At 43.4% G+C, this 22985-nt stretch overlaps 1 protein-coding gene across 5 annotated transcripts in view; it reads right to left on the bottom strand.

The window, feature by feature from the left end:
* Positions 1 to 22077, bottom strand: part of GMDS (GDP-mannose 4,6-dehydratase) — a 649100-nt gene extending 627023 nt beyond the window's left edge. For 2 of the 5 annotated variants that reach the window (XM_074335314.1, XM_074335317.1), the window contains exon 1: positions 21738 to 22038. In XM_074335314.1, the coding sequence (XP_074191415.1) occupies positions 21738 to 21839 (102 nt within the window). In that variant the 5' untranslated portion in view covers positions 21840 to 22038. Of the gene's footprint in view, positions 1 to 21737 lie in introns of all 5 variants that reach the window. The other 3 variants (XM_019752387.2, XM_074335315.1, XM_074335318.1) reach the window with 3 other exon arrangements.
* Positions 22078 to 22985: the final 908 nt, after the last annotated feature.

The following is a 22985-nucleotide window of genomic DNA, read 5'->3' as shown; positions in this document are numbered from 1 at the left end:
TATCATCTAAAATGTTACTTTAACAGTGACCTTAGCGAATTTTACAATGAGTAAAAAAATTAATTAGAAAGTCTTACACAACATTACTGTAGTCCCAAACAAAAACAAAACAAAAACTTACTTTAGGAATGTGCCATACAGCATAAGAGACAAAAAAGAAACCAAAATTGGTAGGACCTGCCAACAGGACAAGCAGGAAACTTGGTACTGCCCGTAAAAGAGGCAGCCGGGTCATTATAAAGAAAGAACAAAGCCAAAGGTATCACACTCCCTGATTTCAATACCACAAAGCTATAATAATCATTACAATATGGTATTGGCAGAAACACAGACACACAGACCAAAAGAACAAAACTGAGAACCCAGAAATAAATCCACATATATAAGGACAATTAATTTTCGACAAAAGAATCAAAAATACAAAATGGAGAAAGAAAAGTCTCTTCAATAAATGGTGTTGAGAAAACTGGACAGCCACATTCAAAAGACTGGAACAAGACTGCTACGTATCTGACACCACACACAAAAAGTTAACTCAAAATGGATTAAAGGCTTGAATATAAGACCTGAAAAAATAAAATACATAGAAGAAAATATAGGTACTAAACTTATGGACCTTGTGGTCTCAGAGGGGTTTTTGTGAACTTGACCCCAAAAGCAAGGGAAGTACAAGCAAAAATAAATGAATGGGACTACATCAAACTAAAAAGCTTGAGCACAGTGAAAGAAACCATCAACAAAACAAAAGGGCAACCAACCAAATGGGAGAGGATATTTGCAAATGATACTTCCAATAAGGGGCTATTATCTAAAATATACAGAAGGTGCCAAAAATATGTATACACATTTTAAGATGGAAATAAACTGTACTACAATTGTATTATACAATATACACTGATAACAAAAGATGAATGCAAGTCATGTGTATACATTTTCTTGGCACCCCTGGTATACAGAATGCATACAATTCAACAACAAAAACCAATCTGACTGAAAAAAATGGGCAGAAGACCTGAACACTTTTCCAAGAAAGACATACAAAGGGCCAACAGATATATGAAAAAGTGCTCAACTTCACTAGCTATAAGGGAAATGCAAATCAAAACCACAATGAGATACTACCTCACACCTGTTAGAATGGCTATCATCAACAAGACAAATAATAACAAGTGGTGAAGAGGCTGTGGAGAAAAAGGAACCCTCATGCATTGTTGATGGGAATGCAGACTGGAGCAGCCGCTATGGAAAACAGTATGGAGGTTCCTCAAAATTAAGAACAGAGCTACCATGTGAGGTCAGACAATTAAGATCGCAAACTAATCCTAGAAAAAGTGTTACATACCTCATTGCTGAATATCACTATGGTCACCTTCGAAGTACTCCCCTTGGGAAGCTATGCACCGAGGCCAGTGTCTAGTTTACCCTTCAAAGCAATTTTGGAACTCTTTTTCTGGAATGGCCATCAGAGCTGCCGTCGTATTACCCTTGATGTCCTGAATGTCATCAAAATGTCTTCCTTTCAATATTTCCTTTATCTTTGTGTAAAGAGAGAAGTCCCTGGGGGCCAGATCAGGTGAGTAGGGAGCGAGTTCCAATACAGTTATTTATTTACTGGCTAAAAACTCCCTCACAGACAGTGCCGTGTGAGCTGGTGCATTGTCGTGATGCAAGAGCCATCAATTGTTGGTGAGAAGTTCAGGTTGTCTGACTTTTTCACGCAGCCTTTTGAGCACTTCCAAATAGTAAACCTGGTTAACTGTTTGTCCAGTTGGTACAAATTCATAATGAAAATCCCTCTCATATCAAAAAAGATTAGCAACATCGTTGCAACAAGTTCACGAACTTAATAGTCAGACCTCATATGATCCAGGAACTCCTCTTCTGGGTAGCTACCCAAAATACTTGAAAACACTTATTTGTAAAGATATACAAGGTGTGATCAAAAAATACAGTGAATGTTTAAATTTAAAAATTTTATTACAGTAAAAGACATATTGCCATTAATCCCCCTCAAGATAATCCCCCTCGCTTCGAATACACTTTTCCCATCCTTCTTGCCACTTTCTGAAGCAGTCCTGGAAGTCCTCTTTCGTGAGTGTCTTTAGTTGCACTGCCATGGCTGCTCTGATGTCCTGAATCGATTCAAATGTTTTCCTTTCATGGTCATTTTGACTTTGGGGAAGAGCCAGAAGTCGCATGGTATCAGATGCAGTGAGTAAGGTGGATGAGGACACACTGTAATGTTGTTATTTGACAGAAATCGCCATACTAGAATGATGTGTGACACGGAGCGCTGTCATGATGGAGGATGATATAAAGACACTCACAAAAGAGGACTTCCAGGACTGCTTCAGAAAGTGGCAAGAAGGATGGGAAAAGTGTTTTCGAAGAGAGGGGGATTATCTTGAGGGGGATTAAAGGCAATGAGTCTTTTACTGTATTACATTTTTTAAAATTTAAACATTCACTGTATCTTTCGATCACACCTCCTATGTAGCCCTATGTTCATTGCAGCATTATTCACAAAAACCAAAATATGGAAACAAAGTGGTCTTCAATAGATGACTGGAGAAAGAAGAGGTGGTACCTATACATAATGGAATACTACTAAGCCGTAAAAAATATGAAATACTGCCATTTGCAACAACATGGATGGATCTTGAGAGTATTATGCTAAGTGAAATACGGTGGAAAAGGACAAGAACCGTATGATTTCACTCAGATGTGGGATATAAAACAAAAAGCAACAAATGAATCAACAAAACAAACTCTTAGACATAGACAACAGTATGGTGGTTACCAGAAGGAAAGGGGGGTGGGGGGAGGAAGAAGAGATTAAAGGGGGTCAAATACATGGTGATAGAAGAAGTCTGGATTTGGGGTGGTGAATGCACAATAGAGTATATAGATATCATATTATAAAATTGTACATCTGAAATTTATGTAATGTTATTAACCAATGTTATCCTAATAAATTTAATTTTAAAAAGGGAAAATGAACACTGAAGGGTCACAAAGGGATAGACTTTCTTAAATAAGAAATTAAAAATTATACAGTAATTCTGCCTAAATTATTCTGGCTAGTTTGCAGTCAGATCTAAGATAAGGGAAAAGCAAAAGAAAGACGTGTGTCTGACAGGGCTCACTTGCCAGAAGTTGATTAGCAAGAAGCATCTAATATGCTGAAAAGTGACAGCTTTTACATGTTGTCAGAGTGCCAGTATCAGAGCTGCAAATTCTCAGGAAGTCCTCAGCACTGACTGAAGTTGCTGGGACTGGGTTTGGTGCTCAGAGGCTCACTCTAACGCACGATGTGAGCCGAGGGGACATCTCACTTCCCTGGGCATCTATAAACACACCCTTGGGGACTCATGATTTCACAGTGATGCTATGCCTGGTGATTCCTTAGTTTCAAAATGGTTCCCAAACCTCTGCTTTCCTTCTCAACAACTGCTCCATTATCAGATCCTTTGGCCTAAACTTTTCCATTCATTATACAATTACTAGGCACGCATCATACATTTAAACCATGGTCTGTGAACAGAACAGAGGCTTGGTCCCTGAGGCATTTTTATTCTGTAAGGGACAACAAGCAAGTAAAGAAAACACATCAACAAGGAAATAACAGTGTAGCAGAGGTAATTGCCAGCTAATCAGGAACAAAAAGAGGAAATGCTGTACTGCTTGGAAAGGTCAGGGCAGGCTGAGAGTTGAGTACTTGAGTACAGCAGTTTCCAGGTGGTCATGGGCACCACGATGGGTGGAAGGGGCAGTTTGGTCAGAGGTAAGACTACGAGAAGTTGAGAAAGATACTATGGTGGTTAATGGGGTGTCAGCTTAGCTAGGCAATGGTACCCACACACTTGGTCAAACAGCACTCTACATGATGCCACAAAGGAATATTTCAGATGATCAAGATTGCAATCAGTAGACTCAATAAAGCAGCTTATCCTCCATCGTGTGGTTGGACTCCGTCCGCTCAGTCAAAGGCATCAGCCCTGAGGAGAGGGGGCTCTGCCCCGGACAGCCGCCGGCCCCACAACGCAGCCTCAGCTCTTCCCTGGCTCTCCAGCCTGTAGCCTACCCTGCACATTTTGGATTTATCAGACTCCATGATGACGAGTCAGCCGATTCCTTAAAACAAATCTCTTCTTGTAAATACACAGCCAGTTGGTGCTGTTTCTCTGGAGACGCTGACGAATGATGACCTGGAGAGTTCCCAGAGGTCAGGATTACTGGGTGCACACAGAACAGGGGGCAGTTCTGCGAAGGCAGGAAGCACTGGCCACAGGGACTGGCCAATGGGAGCTCACCCTTCTCCCTGGAGCAAGACAGAGCCACTGAGGGTTGTAAGCAGAGGAGTGACAGTATCAGAAGGTCATTTCAGCTACAAGTCACTAGCAGCAAATGAATGAAACAAGGAGAGACTAGAGGTAGACCAGGCAGGAGGTGACTGCAATAGCCCACGCAGGACAAGGTGACCTATTCTGGCAGCGAGAAGACCAGAAGAAATAGCTATGCAAACTATGTTAGGGGGTAAAATCAACAGGACCTGCTAGTAAAGACAAGAGCGTGAAGGAAGATGACGATAAGACTACTCCATGGTTTTTGACTTTGGCTCCTAAATGGATTGTGATGCTGCTCTGAATTAGGATGAGAATAAACAGAAATGAGTAGGAGGGAGTAAGAGAACAAATCCATCGCTGGACATGTGGTGTAGAAGATGACACCCATGAAACACCTACACTGAAATGTTGAGGCGTTTGGAAGAAAGGGTCTGGAACTCAGCAAACAAATCTGAGCTGGAAACAGTGCTGTGGGGCTCACAACAGGCAAGGAGCTGCAGCTATGGGCGCAGAAAGTGCGTAGGGTAGAAAAGACAGCCAGAAAGGGGGTCTTAAGATGCACCAACCTTCCAAGGTGGGAGGAAACAGAGAGGGGTGGTAGAGAGGCCCTTCTGACAGTGAGGCAGAAGGAGAAGAGGGTAGAAGATCAAGAAATGGTGCCTTGCAGTGACAGCCAGTGCCAAGAAAACAAGACAAAGACTGAAGGAACACCGAGTCAGCAATGAAATGTCCTTGATGAGCGTAGATAAGCAGGTTGTAGGGTGTGATAGGAAACCAATCAAGTACAGTGAGCTAAACAGTACGTAAGAGAGGAAAGTAGATATAGAGGCTGAGGGCACTTACTGGGAAACAAAGTCTGCGGGAATAATCAGATGAACGGCTTTTCCCACAGCCCTTTGGGGGACCCCAGAATGGTCTGTCCCTACTGCCACAGAGGCTGGATTACTACAGTTCACCCTAATTTAGCTGCACTTCAGGGATCTCTAAAGCGGACTGCTGACTATAGGGCAACAGTGACCTCTGGGTACGACGCTCAGACAACTGGCATTTTCAGTTACCGTCTGATGTTGGAAATCTTGCTACACACCAAGAAGTTGGGAACTATTTTCAATTTGCAACAAATTGCTTGCTGATTAAAAGATCTTAATGATACTCCTTACAGGAGAAATTCATTTATCCTAAAAATTGTATGGAGTAGTTTTAACTATTTTACATATGCTTGTAGTTACAGGAGCAAAAGGGATCAGCGGTCAGAAATATTTTGTGTACAAGTTTGGTATTGTGTCTCAGAAAGGCTGAGAAAGAAAAAAAGCATGAGGACGGCATTTGTTGACTATCATCAAGTACCTTCATAAAAACATGTTTATTTGGACCTTGAAAAGAAGAGTTAGTGGAGTACTGCCCTCAAAATTATGGCTTACCTTCAGGAGAAGAATTCTGGGGCAAGACAAATGTTGAGAACAGTCAGCAGCAGAAAATCAATGTGTACTTATTATGTGCCAGCCACTTGTCCTTCCCATGCGTTATCTCAACTAACCCTCACCCTATGAGGTAGGTAGTGTTATTATCCCCATTTTACAAAAGAGAAAACTGAGGCACAGAGAAGCTGAATACCTTCCTCAAAGCACAGAATAGGAACTGGGAAAGCGGCACCTGAACACAGGTATGTCTGCACAAGTTCCGACACTGCCTGAGGCTAACACGGAGCCTTAGCACACTGACTGGACTGACGACAGGCCCCTCCACCTCACCTTTCCTCCTGTTAGTGACAGCCCTGCCCCCGCCCGTCCACGGCTGTCCCCTGCACTACATCCTGGTTGGTCCCGTGCCACTCTGTGTGAAGCACGAATCATGTGCCAACCCTCGGATTTTCCTGCTTGCATCTGGATCAGTGTGTTTGCTATAGACCAACGCTGACGATCAATCTCACCGCAGAAAGGACGTAGAAGAGCATGTTAGTTACACATTAAGCCAGGGACCTGAAGGGGATGATTGCAAAAGCCTCACATAGAGTAGACTAAGGAAATGCTTCAAGGGTGAAACAAGAGGGGTGGATTCAGATGGACCAGTTTCCATCTGAACCATGACCTACAAACATCATTAATGCTCCTTCCAAAGCTACTTAAATAATTCCACTATTCGCCTTCTAAACTCCCCTGGGGCACAATTGCCACCTACAGGCCATCAGTCAGGACCAGAGGAGGGCAGGGACACCATCACAGCCTTCCTCCCACTCCTCCTTCCCAGCCTGTGAGCTCTGTGCCCAGACGATAACCTGTTCCCACACTCAGCCCTCAAGGCCTAACCTGAAAAAGGGGTGACAAAGTAGGGGGTGGATAGAAAAGGAAAAAAATGGCTAAAGAAAAAATGGAGGAGGAGGAAACAACAAGGAGGGGGAGAGAAAACAAATAATGACACACGGGGCAGTTTCTACAAGATGACACCCAGCCAGATTAGCAGTCAAGATTACACCCTGTGCTGTTTTTTTTACTAGTGCTCACCAACATTTCACCATGTCTGCAGAACACAAGACCAACTTTCAAGAGAAAATCCACTGAGAAATGCAGACAGAAGCTGGTCCTTGAGCCCGGTGAGGAGGCTCTGTCCCACCCACCTAGGGCAGAGAGCAGGCCCAGTGCTCGCCCATTCTAGGCATCGGCCAACAACGTACTGGATTCTTCTCAGAACTGGCCTTGGGCGCCAAGTCCTGGTTCTTGGGTAGAAATAATGTAAAACCTGTGAGGTTAGTCTCCTCTACAGCAGTGCCCCAAAATGCAGTCCAGGAATTCTGAAAGAACATGTTAGAGCTGTAAGGAGACCTGTGAGATCAGGCTCACTAGCCGGATCTAGGAGTTAGATTAACATATAACTGTCCACAATAATAAAAGTGTGGGGAGAGAAACTTTCCTTTACCTGCCAATGTTCCTTTGGCAAGTGTCTAATAATGAAATCAACATGAGACAGATTAACAAGGAAAGTTCACCAAATTTAATTACATATGTACATATGGGAACACCGCAAACAGGAGCGAGTGAGACCCCCCACACATGAGAGGTTCAGAGACAGAAAGGGAAAAGGTGTACGTGGCATTCTGAGCAAGGATGAGGGAGGCTCCTTGGGGCTTCAGAAGGTCATCACAGGAAGATAAGCAGAGCAGGTGTTCAGTGATTAGAAGTTTGCCTGCCCTACAGATAGGTCATAAAAAGTCACCTCTGCCAGTAACTTGTTACGGACAACGCCCCTAATTTTTTTTTGTTTTGTTTTTTATACCAATTAATATTTTTAATAAAGCAAATAATTTTACAGTAAGGCACAAATGAAATCTTTCTAGAATTTAATAAACTTAGCTATTTCAAGTAATGATTGGTATTTAGATTCTCAGGTTTCATGATTGCAAAAGGAAGGGATGAGTGAATGGCCAGGCAGTAATTAACTCTTGGTTTATTCTCCTTTGATTAGTTTACAATGGAATATTTGCATGCTTCCTCCAAGGACTTTGTACCTTCTTGCTGCTAATTTAAGTTCTTTCAGGGAGAGGGAAAGGTTCTCGTGAGCCTGCAGGGTCTCTATTGCCTTCAGCTCACAGGCCAAAGCGGCACATCTTGGGGAGGCCTATTCTGAACTGCTTCAAGTACAACTAAACTTTGTCATTACTATGTGTTACAGTTAAATTTAAATATGAATAAACCAAGGTAATAAAGTGCTTCCACAGAGATATCATTAACAACAGTTAACTGAAAAATACACCAAGAGCAATAATCCCAACAACAAAGGTAAAGGACAACCTCCCGAGCAGGATGAGCAGCAATCAAACATAAGTATCTGTAATGGTGGTTTTTAATCAGTGTCACAGGAATTGTTTGTTTTTGCATATACCGTGTCAAAAATTCCTGAACTCTAATTCAATTTGCATTTATTCCGCTGAATTACATCATCTCACTCAAAATATAAAACCAATAAAAAACAAATAACATTTGAACTAAAATATACAAGCAGATGTCCATGACAATTGTAACAGAGGCTAAAGAGGTGCCACATGAGTTACATGATTAGAAATCTGGAAGATGGGGTTCTCTTCACCCCTGAATCCAGACGTGTGCTCTACAATCTCCTACAGTCCCTTGTACTCGATCAGTACTTGCTGACTCCTAAGGAAGCTTTCCGGAAAGATTCCAGCTACACTATAAAATCCATATCCTATTCCAGGCCAATAACATCTGCTGAAAAGCAGTGAAGCAAATCACAAACAGTTTAGTCAAAACAGTGGGAAAAAGATAACGCTGCTGCCAGTGGTTACTTCTAGTGGTGTGATCATGGATGTTGGTTGTTTTCTTTTGCCTATATTTTACACCCTCCTATTCTTTCCAATTTTTCTATAGTAAACATGTATTATTATTTTTAATAATTGGGAAAACATTAAGGAAAAAAATCATTTTGAGTCGCTACCATAGCCCCCTTGAATGAGCAGTTTGCCTGAACCCACTTTGGAATCACTGGGAACATTTTTAAAACAGCCAAGTTGACATCCCGCCCTAAACCCACTAAATGGTACAGGGAAGAACCAAGACTTTTTCAAGCTGCTCAAGTGATTCTATTTAGAGTGCCACCAGCACTGTCAGCTATCTGTGCTTTACCGACAGTTTCTACTTCAGCTGCAAAGGTGAATTTCTTTGAAGAGGACTGAAATCGAAGGTCAAAACACCAAAAAGAAAAACAAAGTATTCTTTTGACAGAACACCAAGTCTGGAGTTACAGCTGATTCTGGTGACAATGTCGGTAATTCCTTGAGAGTGAATAGAGAAAACAGAAACCTCAGCAGGAAATACCAAAATGCATGCAGTGACCGAGGTGACAGATGAATCGGGGTTGGAGTGAGGACAGGCTGGGATTCCAGAATGAGGGGCTGTTTTGCACAGGTGCAGCTTCGGTCACAGTGGCAGCTGCATCTCAGTGGCCACGCCAGCAAGAAAAAGGCAGGGCCAGATTGCCACGTGCGTGCGTACAGCTGCCGGGAACTTACCTGCAGCTCCCCAAATGGAGGCCCCCACCCGTTTCCACATTCCCAGCTCTGAGCAGAACTTTCTGGCAACCTGGGAAATGCGCACACCCCTGCACTTCAGTAAGAGTTAAGGCATTGCCCCGCGACCCTTTTCCTCCGGTGCATGGCCCAGGCCTGTGCAGCATCTACATTGGGAAACACAATATAAAAGGAAAGCAAGCAAAAAGAAGAGAAAGAAAAAGAAAAAGAACGCAAGCAGCAACTTCAATTGCCAGTGCTAACCCTGGAAATATCTACCCCCATAGTAGCAGAGGCACAATTCACCTTCAGCACTTTTCCTAAGGAAACAGGGAGGGCAGGTACCTGTTTGTGCTTGGCTTCTCTTGGATATAAGCAACAAGGCTATGTTAACTCAAATGTCACTCAGTATAAAATGTTTTCTGACATCTCATCACTGATTTAAAATGATCTATTTACAGTGGGAAATGCCACTAAAAGCCCACACCAGCCTCCTATGCTTCTCGGCACTTCTGTGCCTTCTGCCTCTCTCCCTTTCCTCTTCTGCTTTATAAGCTCTCCCTCCTTCCCTGTCCACTCCAAAGCCTCTCTACAGAGCTGAGCCCATTTCTGAACAGGAAAAAGTGCATTTAAGAGAAAGAAGCCCCTGTGGCAGAATGTAGCCAGGAAAGCAGCCCTGCCCCACACCATAGCAGCCGTGCTTCCCCATCTGGAGGGCTTCTGCACGGTAATACTACCTGATCAAAGGGCTATGCTTCACAAATCCTGCCAAAACTACACTTGCAAATCAGCTGTTTGAAACGTGCAACCCATTTCTCCATCGGAAGAGCATGCAGCTGAACACAAATTTCGTGCTCACAGTCGTCCTTCCTGTGCTTTATACACGGGTGGCTTTCTCGGATCTGACTGAGCAGCTGCGGAGTTCCTCTGGGCCATTCAGAATCAGCCCACACCCTGCTGACAGCTTCATCATTTGGCGGTCCACGTATGATGTCTAAGGAACAGGGTAAGGGGCTCTAGTCGACAGTGCGGGGTGGAATGGGACAGCCAGGCTACTAGCAACAACAGCAGAAAGAGGCTCCTGAGGAAAACTCCGCGGCTATGTGTAATGGGGGAGGAGGCAGGGGAGAAGAGAGGGACGAGGAAGCCCCAGTAGCAGACTGCTAGCTGGGGGCTCCAGGGCAGATGGGGTAGAAGTGGGGAGGGAGCAGTGACATAAGCCAATCAGGTGGCAGGAGATAAGGGGCGGTCTGAATCCTGTCCTAGACAATGGAGAAAGCAAAGGACCCTCTAGGATTGTGAAGCTCCCACCTCCCGAGTGTCACTGCGCAGGGCAGCTTTAAACTAACTGCCACAGCACTCGCGGTAGGTTCAGCACTTCCCAGCCAGGTAGGAGTGGTGGAGCCACGCAGAAACTTGCCAGTGGCCCCCAGTAGGGACTGAAGTCAGGATTCAAACCCATGTTTATCTGGCTCTCCTCTTCCTTTAACAAGATACCTCTCAATTCCAAAGCCAGGATTATCATACCAGAAATGGATACTTTGCCAAAATCATCCCTGATGAAAATACAGAGGATGCCAAAAAAAAAATGGATACACATTTTAAGAAAGGAAAACTATTAAAATTGTAGTACTCAATATATACCGATAACAAAAGATGAATACAAGTCAAGTGTGACTTCTGCAATGACAAGAGGTGCTCAAAGTGGTTCTCATCAGCGTCCAGACACGTCGATTACTGCGAACTACCGCTTGAGCAATGTTGACCAAAGTGTCCCCTTGTAGACATATTTTGGCACCCCTGGGTATTTGCATATTAACACAATCTGATTGCAACTACTAAATAGAAAATAAAAGCTGTCAAATTAGAGATAAAATAAACTTTCAAAGCAGACTCGGCTGTTCTACCTGGCCTGAGTCAGACAAAACAGTACCCACCCAGTCAGTCCTTGCTGTGCCGCTCAACCTGGGAAACCTCAGGGCCCATCCTATCCCAGAGCCCCAAGGAGCAGCCTCTGCAGCACGTTCCTACAGCCGTCATTGGAAGAGGCCCTACTAAATTCTAGTTTCCATTATACATGCTGCAAACTTTAACCCAGGAAAGCACAAGGAAAAATCAGATGTCTTACGTATGTATTCACATTTATTTCCTGAAATGTATATTTAAAAAGAAAAACCAAAGCCCACAAAGGTTAAGTGATCTGCATTGCTCAAAGAACTAAGTAGTAATTTCAGGTTTCCTGGGCCCAACCCAAAGCCCTCCACAAACCACTGTGCCCTACATAGAGAATCTTCTAAGATTTCCAGTTGGACTTCCATTCATTTACCTGGTCTTGATAAAAGAATTCCTTTTAATATAATCTGTTGTTTTTAGCAATTAAAATCAAAATTCCCATAATAACACTCTGGCAATAATATAAACTTTTGACAATGCTTAAATGGGTTAAAATCTGTATGTTCAAACATTAGTAAAGATAAAAATACAACTTAATGGAAAGAAAATACTCTACAATTTAAAATTATTCAGAACTTCCTAAATTACTCAAAATAGCAACATGTAAGAAGGGGTTAAATGAAAACAACACTACAGTCCACGAAAAAGCTGAAACAAAAAACAACAATAGAAGCAGTTCAATTTTGTCCAACTTTTATGTTTCCTTTTCATGGTTTATATTTAAATATAGGAAAGCAAAAACACTCTGAAAAATCCATTATGTATTATCATGTCCCCTCAAAAACAAACCCCCAAATGTTCCCATTTACCCCGGAGAAAGTCACTCAATACTTTTTCCCCCATATACCCGGGCTTGACCAACCTCATAAAATCAAGTCAAAACCACCTACAAGCTCCCCAAAACTTGATTTCAGTTTCAGGTACCCAAGTTAAGGTTGAACCAACACAACAATAATTTGAATATTCTTTCCAAGCACACTTAGAAACTACAGACAGCTGCAAAACCAGAGTTGTAAGGGTTACCTGGGGATCTTGACTCTATTAGCTTATGCTGGTATTCTTTGTGAGGTAGGAAAATTGGCTAAGGAGTCTGCCCAGCAAGCCAAAGGAAGTGGCAAAAATGAAATCTCAACCAACCAACTAATACTTAGCGAGCATCTTTTATGGTGCTCAACATCAAATATATACCCAAGAGAACTGAAAACAGGTGTTCAAACATATACTTGTACAGGAATGTTCACTGTAGTATTATTCACATAAGCAAAAAAAGACAAAAATATTCCAAATATCCTAGAGGAGATGACTGGATAAACAAAATATGGTATACATCCATACAATGGAATATTATTCAGCCTTAATAAGGAAGTTCTGATAACATGCGACAACATGGTTGAAACTTTAAAACAATATGCTAAGTCAAAGAAGCCAGATACAAAAGACCACATATTGCATGGTCCATTTATATACAATATCCAGAATAGGGAAATCCACAGAGACAGAATGCAGGGCTGGGGAAAGGGAGAAAGAGGGAGCGATCAGTTAATGGGTACAGGGTTTCCTTTTGGGTGATAAAAACCTTCTGGAACTAGATAGTGGTAATGGCTGCACAACATTATGAATGCACTAAATATTACTAACGGTAGATCTTATGATGTATTTTACCACCAGAAACAAATACTTCTGTCCTTCCTCAGATTCATGCTACTACTCTGTACTCTGCACTCTCTCTCCCTCATTAGCGCTTCCAATCCTAAAATGTACATTTTTTTCTCCATCTCACCCTCATTCTTTCTGTCTCCATATTCTCCCATTTGGAGATACCTACATCCACAGCAATTCAACTGTCTGTCTGAGCAGCAAAGGTTGGCAAACTTTTTCAGTGAAGAGGCAGATAAAAGCATGTTAGGCATAGCAAGCTGCACAGTCTCTGCTGCAGCTACATCTTCAACGCTGTGTGGAAGCAGCCCCAGACACTAAGTAAAGAAATAGGTGTGGCTGTGTTCCAATAAAACTTTATTTACAAAAACAAGCAGTAGCTACACTTTGCCAACGGGCTGAAGTTTGTCAGCCCTTGCTGTACAGTATGATATATTGCACACCTACATCCCCAGCGCTTTTTTGATGCAGTAAACATTTCATCCAGGATTTTTACAAAGCAGAGATTAACTCCAGATATCATTTACTAAGTATTTACGAAGAGCCCATCACATTCCCGGCACTGCCCTACAGACACAGCAGTGAGACACAGTCCCTGTCCTCGGGACACACTAACTGAATGTCACTGGCATCGAGCACAGACAGACACACTTCTTCCCTAGTCCCCCCAAGCCAACAAGCCAATCAGCAGCTAAGTCCTTTGATTCTCCTCTCACAATCTTTCTGTTTCCTTCCTGTCTGCTGCATGATGGACTCTTTATTACGTGCTCCGTAATATTTTGAGTGAATGAGTAACTCTCTCTTTAGTTCAGATTCTTATCTCCCACACCTGCACTTAGGAAAGAAGTGGTCTTTTTTCCTGTAGCTACCCTTCAAACTGTTTTGTCTACCACCCCTCCCCCAATTAATATCCTAAAATGAAACTTCTGTCATACTTCTCTATTCAAAACCTTTTGATGGCTTATTACTTATTTGATGAAGCTCAGCGCCAGTCTAAGCCCCAAGGCTCAGCAAAGTCACTGAGCATAAAATCATCTAACCTCAGTTGTACAGAACTCAGTTCTGTGGAACTCCGTTCTGTGGAACTGACCATCAAAACAACATCCTGAAAATCAGTCATTTCAATTAGTGATTTATACAAACAATTGAGTTACTACTCCTTACGGTAAGGAACAAGATTTGCTGAGAAAGCTGCTTACTGGCTTGCCAAAGACCAAGCTGGGCACATGAGTGTGCCCCACTGCCAAGGATGTTACTGATGATCTGCTTTTCATCCCACATGGTTATCTTCTAAGCAAGCGTCAGTCATTTCACAGGTACTGAGATCCCATGAGAATGTCCCGTGGAACTGAGTACCTGGCTTCCAATTAGTCTAGAAATGTGGAATTCCCAAAATTTCTCAAGGAGGAAGAAAGTGGCGACAAGCTGAAAGTTGGAGGGATCGTAGTTTAGGGCATAGCATGAGTAAATTTAAATAACTGATAAATAAAAATAAAGAGGGAGGGAGGATTAAAGCATACTGGAATAACTTGGTTAACTGCAATCATGAAACTAAAGGGAAAAATGTTGGGTTTGGTGCCAGAGAAGAGGAAGCCACAGACAATTGTAGAGATGGGGCAAGAGGACTGGTGAAGGGTACCACAGAGTAGCATGAACACATACAGGACGTTCCCATTCCACAGGTGTTGTCCAGGTCGTTGTAAGAGCCTGACTATACGGCCATGATCTCTCACCTCAGACTCAGGAGGAATAAAACTAAATTCACTACTTTACCCAAAAAACTGGTTTTCCTTCCCAGTGCTTGCATTTCTGGTCCTGGTAATACATCCAGCTAGTCTCCAAAATTAAAATAACTTTGAAATCTCCAACTCTTCCCTTTCTCACACTCTCTATACCTAACTGATCACAAAGTCCTGTTGTCTCTTTGATTACCTTCCCATCACCACAATCTATAGGCTCCTAACAGGTCTTCCTGCCTCTATTGTTTTATTAGTCAGATTCATTCTGTGTATCTATACCAAACTGCATTCACAAACCACTTACCTAGCCTTCTCTCATTCCTCCCCATCTTGAAAACTTATTACACATAATAAATAATTTATTATACATATTTCATAAACAGTATGTGCCGGGCACTGTGCTAAGCACTATTGTAATCATCATATCTAACCCACGTCAATTTGTGATATGGCATAATTCATTGCATGTTAAAGAGGAAGCTACGGTTCAAGTAACTTACCAAGGGACACTCAGCTAGTAAGTGGCAGACATTTTTAAATGCACTTTTCTCTAACGCAGGATTTGAGCCCAGGTTTCAGCCAGACCCAAGACTGGGCTCTGTCTGTCACACCAATGTCTCTGCCTCCCCACTACTTATTTCATCAAATTCAAGCACCCCTATCTGCTTTTACAGGCCTTCCATGCTCTGGACATTCAACATATTCTTTCCCAGTACTCTACCCATATGCTACCTTCTGCGGTAAGCTCAGTACCTTTCCACACCCCAAATATACTGGACACTTTTTCTCCTGTGTTTCCACTTCCCCTCTCAAAATCTGACCATCGCTTAAGACCAAGCCCGTGGAGCTTTTCCAATTATACTAGTCTCCACTGACCTCAGTTTTACCCAGTTACAATCTACACAGCCATTTCTCTTTCACTGACCTCTTACCATTAAAAGCCATAGGCACATAATTGTCTCTGGGTTCCTAAACATGAGTTTTCCTTCCCTATCTACTGTAAGCTCCCAAAGGCCAGATGCCACGGCTTACACTATGTATATTAAGTGCTGGAAATACTACAGTGAACATAACATTTAAAAATATATGCTTCATGGTTCAAATGTATGGTTCAAATTAATGCTTAATATTCCAGTACAAAATAAAGTGACCTGATTTTATACTCTTAAGTCTCTGGCTACAATACAGTCATCACTGCATCATGATGCTTCAGTCAATGACAGACCACATACACTACAGTGGTCCCCTAAGATTATAACGGAGCTGAAAAATTCCTATCGCCTAGTGACACTGCAGCCATCATAACATCATAATGCGATGCACTCCTCACGTGTTTGTGGTGACGCTGGTGTAAGCAGAACTACTGCACTGCGAGTTGTTTAAAAGTACAGCACATACAATTACGTACAGCACATACTACCTGACAATAATAAACCATTATGTGACTGGTTTATGTATTTACTGCACTGTATTTTTTATTGTTATTTTACAGTGTACTCTTTCCGCTTATAAAAAAGTTGGCTGTAAAACAGTATATACCGTTAACACTGGCAGCAGCCTCATACATCTCTTGATTGCACATTTTTCTTGTGCTTGATTTCATCTCGCGTCATGTTGTACAGTAACGTGCCGTATGGGTTGATGGCCCAGGAGCAGCAGGCTAGCCCACTGAGCCCAGGTGTGTAGTGGGCTGTGTCATCTAGGTCTGTGTGACCATCCTCTCTGATGCTCACACATCCCCTCAATCACCTACCAAGGCATTTCTTAGAACATATCCCCCTCATTATCACATGACTGTACCGGCTCAAAAATTAGTCACCAAATTCTAAAACAAATATTAATTCCCTGGCTGACACTAACTCAGAATTAGGAACTGGGAATGTTCTGTTCAATTCAAATTTGATCAGCAGAAAAGAAACATTTGACCTGCCCCCACATTATGTCATCACAAAGTCACCAATGCTTCTTCACTTGGGCTATGATTCCCTTGTGCAGACATAAATATAGCCGATCAAGGAACTGGCAGGGTCTCCAACTGGAATAAATGTTAAAGGCTGGAAATACCATACAGCTCTTAAGACAGAACAACGAGAATGAAATTAGTAACATCTTTAACCATCCTTCACAGAATACAAAACTACGCAAAAGACTTCCATGTCAAAAAAAGAATAAAGTAGCATACAGGAGGTCCTCAGGCAGCTCAGCTTCCTACAAACACGCCTCACAATTAAACCTTTTAATACAAGGGCATACGCCACCCGAGATATCTAAGGTAAGCAATGCTCAGTAAGCCTGTTGAATTCATGTTATTTTAGAGCATTCTCACATAAGGGGTGATCTTGTGATTCAGTGACTCATTTATCATTACCATAGCACTGAACATGCTATAAAACGGCTTGTCCCCCACTAGACTGTCAGCTCCTTGAAGACAGAATCATGTCTGTCTTGCTGGTGTCTATATCCCCAGCACCTCGCTCAGCATAGAATAAATCTCAGCAAATATTTACTAAATAAATAAAACCTCAACTATTAAACACTAAGCTCAAAACACAGATGCTTATATTTTTAATACTTCAATCAAAAGAAAATAAACAATAGGAATTTAAAACTCCTTCCTCAGCAAAAAATCATTTCATTTGGTATAACTTACAAGAGCAGACAGCTCAAATTTTTCACTTTAACTTTACAAATTCTGGCAAAATACAACTTATATTTGAATTTCTTCTTAGTTTACACACTTCACTATAAATTTACTAACGTTAATAGTTCACTGATTTCATTTTTTTTTAATCCTCCTATTGGCCATAACTTTAAAATCGATATTAAATGACTGCACTGCTTAAATATAAATATAAGATTTTTTTTGCACATTATCATTTATAATTTAGTGTTCAATCCTAACATCACTGCCCTTTACATTCTGACCAGACTTAGAGATCATCTTCTCATTGTGGATTAAGAAACAGACTCAGAAAAAATTAAGGCTACACGATTAATTGGTGTTAAAACCCAGCCTCTGATTCTCAGTGCCATGCCCTTTCCTCAGTTAATCAATTAATAACATGTAATATAAAGACATAAAAAAAAAAAAAATGCCTCCACCACACAACTTTGTCTTTGATCAGAGTAAGACAGTATTCAAGATACCTTTCTCATTTCCAGTTACGCCAAACCTTTCATCCCAGGACTGTAAATCCCACTGAGGAAGATTCAGAGTGAAGTCCACTGCCGACAATCCTCTTACATGAGAAGATGAGACAGGCCCCAGATGAGGGTATAAATAATTTTATAAATTAGTTTTCTTCATTCTTACTATTTATTTTTGTCCTCGGCATCGCCCAGAACTCTCCCTTCTCTGTGCTCCTGTGCACGCTGCTCACCCAGGACACGGCCCCCACCATTTATAGCATTCAGTGACTCTCCCAGAGCCTGGGGCAGAATGACCATTCATTTGGGCCCTACCATACTTTCCCAATACTAATTTTTTCATGTGCATTGTCTCATGCTCCTCAAAGACTGTGAGATCCTAATGGGCAGACAGTACATCTTTATATTCCCAGCAGCATCAAGACAAGCCTTGCCCACTGCAGACACATAGTGAAGATGTGTTGTCTTAATGGGAAGAGTAAGTCAGCATTTTTGAAAGCCCCCTGGGTGAAATCATGTGGCAGGTAACAGGCTAAAAAGGAGGCTTCCATCTTAAAGCAGTTTACAAACCAAACTAAGATATATTAATTATCTATGCAGCCAACAGGAACTGCATATATGTAAATACAAAGTAAGTTCCTGGAATGGCTGCATTTGGCAGGATTAGTCAGAGTATGAAGAGGCTTTCAGTTGAGTTAAAAGGAATAAGACTTGTGAGGACATTCAGTCACAAAATAATGACCCCAATGACAAAAAAGGTGCAAATATTCAAAGAACATTTCCATGGGTGTAGTAAAGAACTACAAAAATCATTACACAATGGAGGTGAACTTTGGGGATGCCTGGCAGAGGGCCTAGAGGCAACAATGCGAACACAGAGCTTGGTTTTCTAAGGTAAAAACTTTGGAAAATGATACACAACTCCTGTGTCAAGGAGGAGGAAGAAAGCTAGAAAATGACGGTAAATACTAGAGATGCACTCATTCTCAAGTGGGAATTTAGAACGACCCATTTAGGAACCCATCTTGGCACAACTGCCATGATAGAGCTAGGGCCAGAGCAGTAGTTTCTACCTCACCTTCTTGAATCTGAGATCTCTTCTTGGAGTACAACAATCTCAATCTCTCTCCCTCCTTCTCCCTTCACCACCACCACTAACACCTCACCCCCACCCCACCCCACCCCCCCGCCAAACATGCACAAAGCTGTAATTTAATGTGTGTAGCTTACCACAGGGGCAGTACAACAAAATGGCTTAGAGCAACTCCTCAGTTCAAATCTCAGCTCTGACACTCATTAGCTGTGCACTCTCAGGGAACATATTTAACCTTACTTAGCCAGATATAAGATGGGAATAAAAGGGGCCAGCCTGGTGGCTCAGGCGGTTAGAGCTCCATGCTCCTAACTCCGAAGGCTGCCGGTTGGATTCCCACGTGGGCCAGTGGGCTCTCAACCACAAGGTTGCCAGTTGGATTCCTTGACTCCCGCAAGGGATGGTGGGCTCCGCCCCCTGCAACTAAAATTGAACATGGCACCTTAAGCTAAGCTGCCTCCCAGATGGCTCAATTGGTTGGAGCGCATCCTCTCAACCACAAGGTTACCGGTTTCTACTCCATCCAAGGGATGGTGGGCTGTGGCCCATGCAACTAGCAACAGCAACGGCAACTGAACGTGGAGCTGAGCTGCGCCCTCCACAACTATGACTGAAAGGACAACAACTTGACTTGGAAAAAAGTCCTGGAAGTACAAAGTCCTGTTCCCTTTCCCCAATAAAATAAAATAAAAAAGATGGGAATAAAAACTGTACCTGCCTCGTAGGTAGAGATACATAAAATGTTTAGCAGAATGAGTAGCTCAGTAAGCTCTCACTCAATGTTATTTTTTAACGAACAATAAGGTATGGATTTTCAGACCCTCGTACTAACCTCCTTGAGACCCATGTTGGGAGTCACTGTCCTAGAAGGTAAATGCAAAGCATAGCAGAGCAGTAAGTTCCAACAGCAAGGATTCATGTGGCAGCTACACAGTTCAGCACTGTGCCAGGGGCTACAGACGCCAATACAACACCCCAAAAGTAAGGGGGTGATGCAGAGGGTAGATGTTGGAAGGAAGTGGGAAACATTGGTTCAGAGGCTAAACGGAGACTGAAACTCAAGCAGGAGTTTTAAAGTTGGAAATGATATGGGGAGCCAAGAACATCGGGTCAGGGAGCAGCATGCTGAACATGTGCTTAAGGAAGACTACCTTCCCCCCACCCCCCCCACCCCCGACCCCACCACCCACAGCCTACAGGACAAAATGAGGGGAGAGGGCGTGGCCCAGCCCTCACCACTCAGTACCAACCAAATGACTGCGCTCAAAGCTCTAAATACCGTAATACTGCTGGTCACTTAAGTTGGTATAAGCCATATGCCATACGAATAGTTACATTAACAATTTAACTAATTTCTTCATGATACTATGAAAAAACTTTACCATCAAGATCTCATGGAAGCTTAGTAAACACTGAGGTTCAGATCCAGTCTAAGAAATTGGAAAAAGGGAACCATCTGCAGAGGAGTCCTCAGCATTAGAAAAGGATAGACAGTATGTAGGCCCTTGACTGAATTTAAGGGTTCTCTTCCTCACCCTTAGATCCTCGACCTAACTACCGCTATCATTTTTCAAACACTTGTTCATTGTAATTACCTTAAACAAACTAAGATGCATGAATAACCAAAAATTAATCAGGTATCCAGTAGTTAAAGTTGTCTGATCTTTTTTGGCTTTATATCTAGCCAATTTCAACTTATTTTCTAATGCCAGAAAGCTTTTGAGAACAGAGTTTGAATCCTAACTGGACACTTCCTAGTTGTTTCACTTCAGGCAAATCAAACTCCCATGCTACAGTTTCCACATCTATAAAGAGGGGATACCCCCTCAAAAAGTAGTTGTAAAAACTAAATGACTTAGTATTAGTCAGGTGACTGAAACATAATAAGCAGAATATGTGTTATCTATTATTATCATCTTTATTTCAGAGTAATAATTGGCCACCACCAGATCTCCAGGGGCACAGACATCACATTTTTCCAACAAAAATACGTGGGCAAAATTATTTGATTGCCACTGAATCGAAAACAGCACAGCTTGATAAGACACAGTGGTGGGCCCCTACCTGTTGCAACACCTCTAAGAGGTGACTATCGCAAACTAGCCATGCTTTCAGGACCTCACTCAAAGAACTCATTTCTCTAGAACTGGAACCCTAGCATGTGTGAACATGAATTTCAGAAGTTCATGATATTAAAAAAAAGTTTTTGTAACGTATGATTTAAAAAAAAAAAAAAAGTATTTCCTGGTGTGTGACCATAGCACTACTTTATTTTCTCTTCTCCATCTGGAAATCTGGCGAGGTGGAACGAAAAGAGCACGGAACTCCCTTCCTTGCCTCCCAAACGTTAGCAGGTAAAGCAGCCCTTACGCTGAGATAAAGCAAGGTGACTCCACACACACATTCACAGATCAACGGTCCCTTTGCTCCCGGACACTAGGCACTAGGATCCGCAAAGAACTAAATGCCAAGTGCACCCTAGAGGGCTTGGAAAAACAAGGGCTCCAGTTGCCTGTCCGACATGTGAGACGATAGTCTTGGTCAGCTATGAGGACCACATCCCATGCAGAATACACGCTCCCACGCCCCAGGGGAAGACCAGAAACATTCAATGCATTGAGCACACCCCCCACAAGCTCCATCGTCTCCGACCTCTCGGGCAACAGACACCTTCCGGGACGCCCAGAGGCTGTTCCTGGAAACGCTGGCAACACCGAGCGCGGGGCGACGCGCACACGTGCCCCGGCAGCGCGACAACAGGCTCGGGCCCCCGCTTCCGCACTCACCTGGCCCGTGATGCCAGTGATGAGAGCCACCTTCCTGGGCTTGCCCATCTCGCCGTCCCCGGAGCCCCGGGCGCTGGGGAAGCGTGCCTGCGCGTGTGCCATGTCCCCGCGGGCGTGCGACGGAAGGTAGGGCGGAGCAGAGGCGAGCGGAGCTGAGGCAGCAGCGCTGGAGGGACGTGGGGGTGTGCCCGCGCAAAAGCCGCCTCTCGCGGGCTACAGGGAAAGAGCGCACCGCGCGGCCGGCCGCCACAATCTGACAGGGCCGGGTCGGGAGGGCGGGGGGCGGGCCCAGGCGAACCCCGCTGAGGAGTGGTGGGGCTGCCCCTGGCGGGCGCCGCGTCACACGTCAGCCCGCGACGCTCCCGCGGCGCTGGCGACAGGCCCCGCCCCACGTCGACGACGGGGCGGGGCGTCGGAGGCGCCGGCCCGGCTGCTGTGCTGTGCCGCCTCCGGCTGGGGCTGACATGCAGCCTCAGGAGGGGGAGTGATGTACCGGTGCTTCACTCCTGGCATGTCCCTGGCAAGGCTGGATCGTGGAGGGGCCGGGCCAGCGGCGGCCGGGGCACTTCACCATTTTACCCTCCACGGAAACCCTATGTCCTCTCCTTCACCCTTCTGAATCTCGCAGGAATCCTAGTAGTACCCGAGGATGCTGGCAGGAACCATAGGCTGACCTTTCCATTAGGAGAAAGCCCTGAATTCCAAATTTGTGCATCACGTGGCCTCGGTCAAAGGCTTTGATAAATAGTTTCTGGAAACCTATTGGGGTGCTTTTTGAGGAGTCTGGTTTTATGTCCCTTGAAAGGCCCTAGCATTACAAGGTCCCTGAATGGGATCGCAGTTGTGGGTCGTAACTAACCTCACCTCTACCCTGGCTTTCTGGCTCTTTTCACATTTCCCTGATGCTTGGAACCAGGCACTAGGTTCCAAATAACTGGGCTCAACGTCTTCCAGTTCAGAAAGTCTCTGGCCCCACCCATGTGCACAATAAGGAAATGTTGAAAAGACTGCACGGGTCAATAAACCAGATCGTGGCCAACTTCAAACAAAGTAATTCACATGCAAGGTGGAGTCCTAGTTTGGCGCCTATGAAATTTTGCGTGCATGTGGTGACTGCACATTGGGCAGTAAAAGCAGCTGAGTGATATAACTCAGACACTGGGAGGATAGCAGGTGTGTGTACCTAAGCAGTTGACTAGAATCCAGTAAGGAGACAGAAACTTCTCTGCCACTACTGCTCTGCTCAAC

Source organism: Rhinolophus sinicus, linkage group LG06 (genome assembly GCF_036562045.2).
Source record: "Rhinolophus sinicus isolate RSC01 linkage group LG06, ASM3656204v1, whole genome shotgun sequence".
Lineage (NCBI taxonomy): Eukaryota > Metazoa > Chordata > Mammalia > Chiroptera > Rhinolophidae > Rhinolophus > Rhinolophus sinicus.
This window is presented reverse-complemented; position numbering and strand designations above follow the sequence as displayed.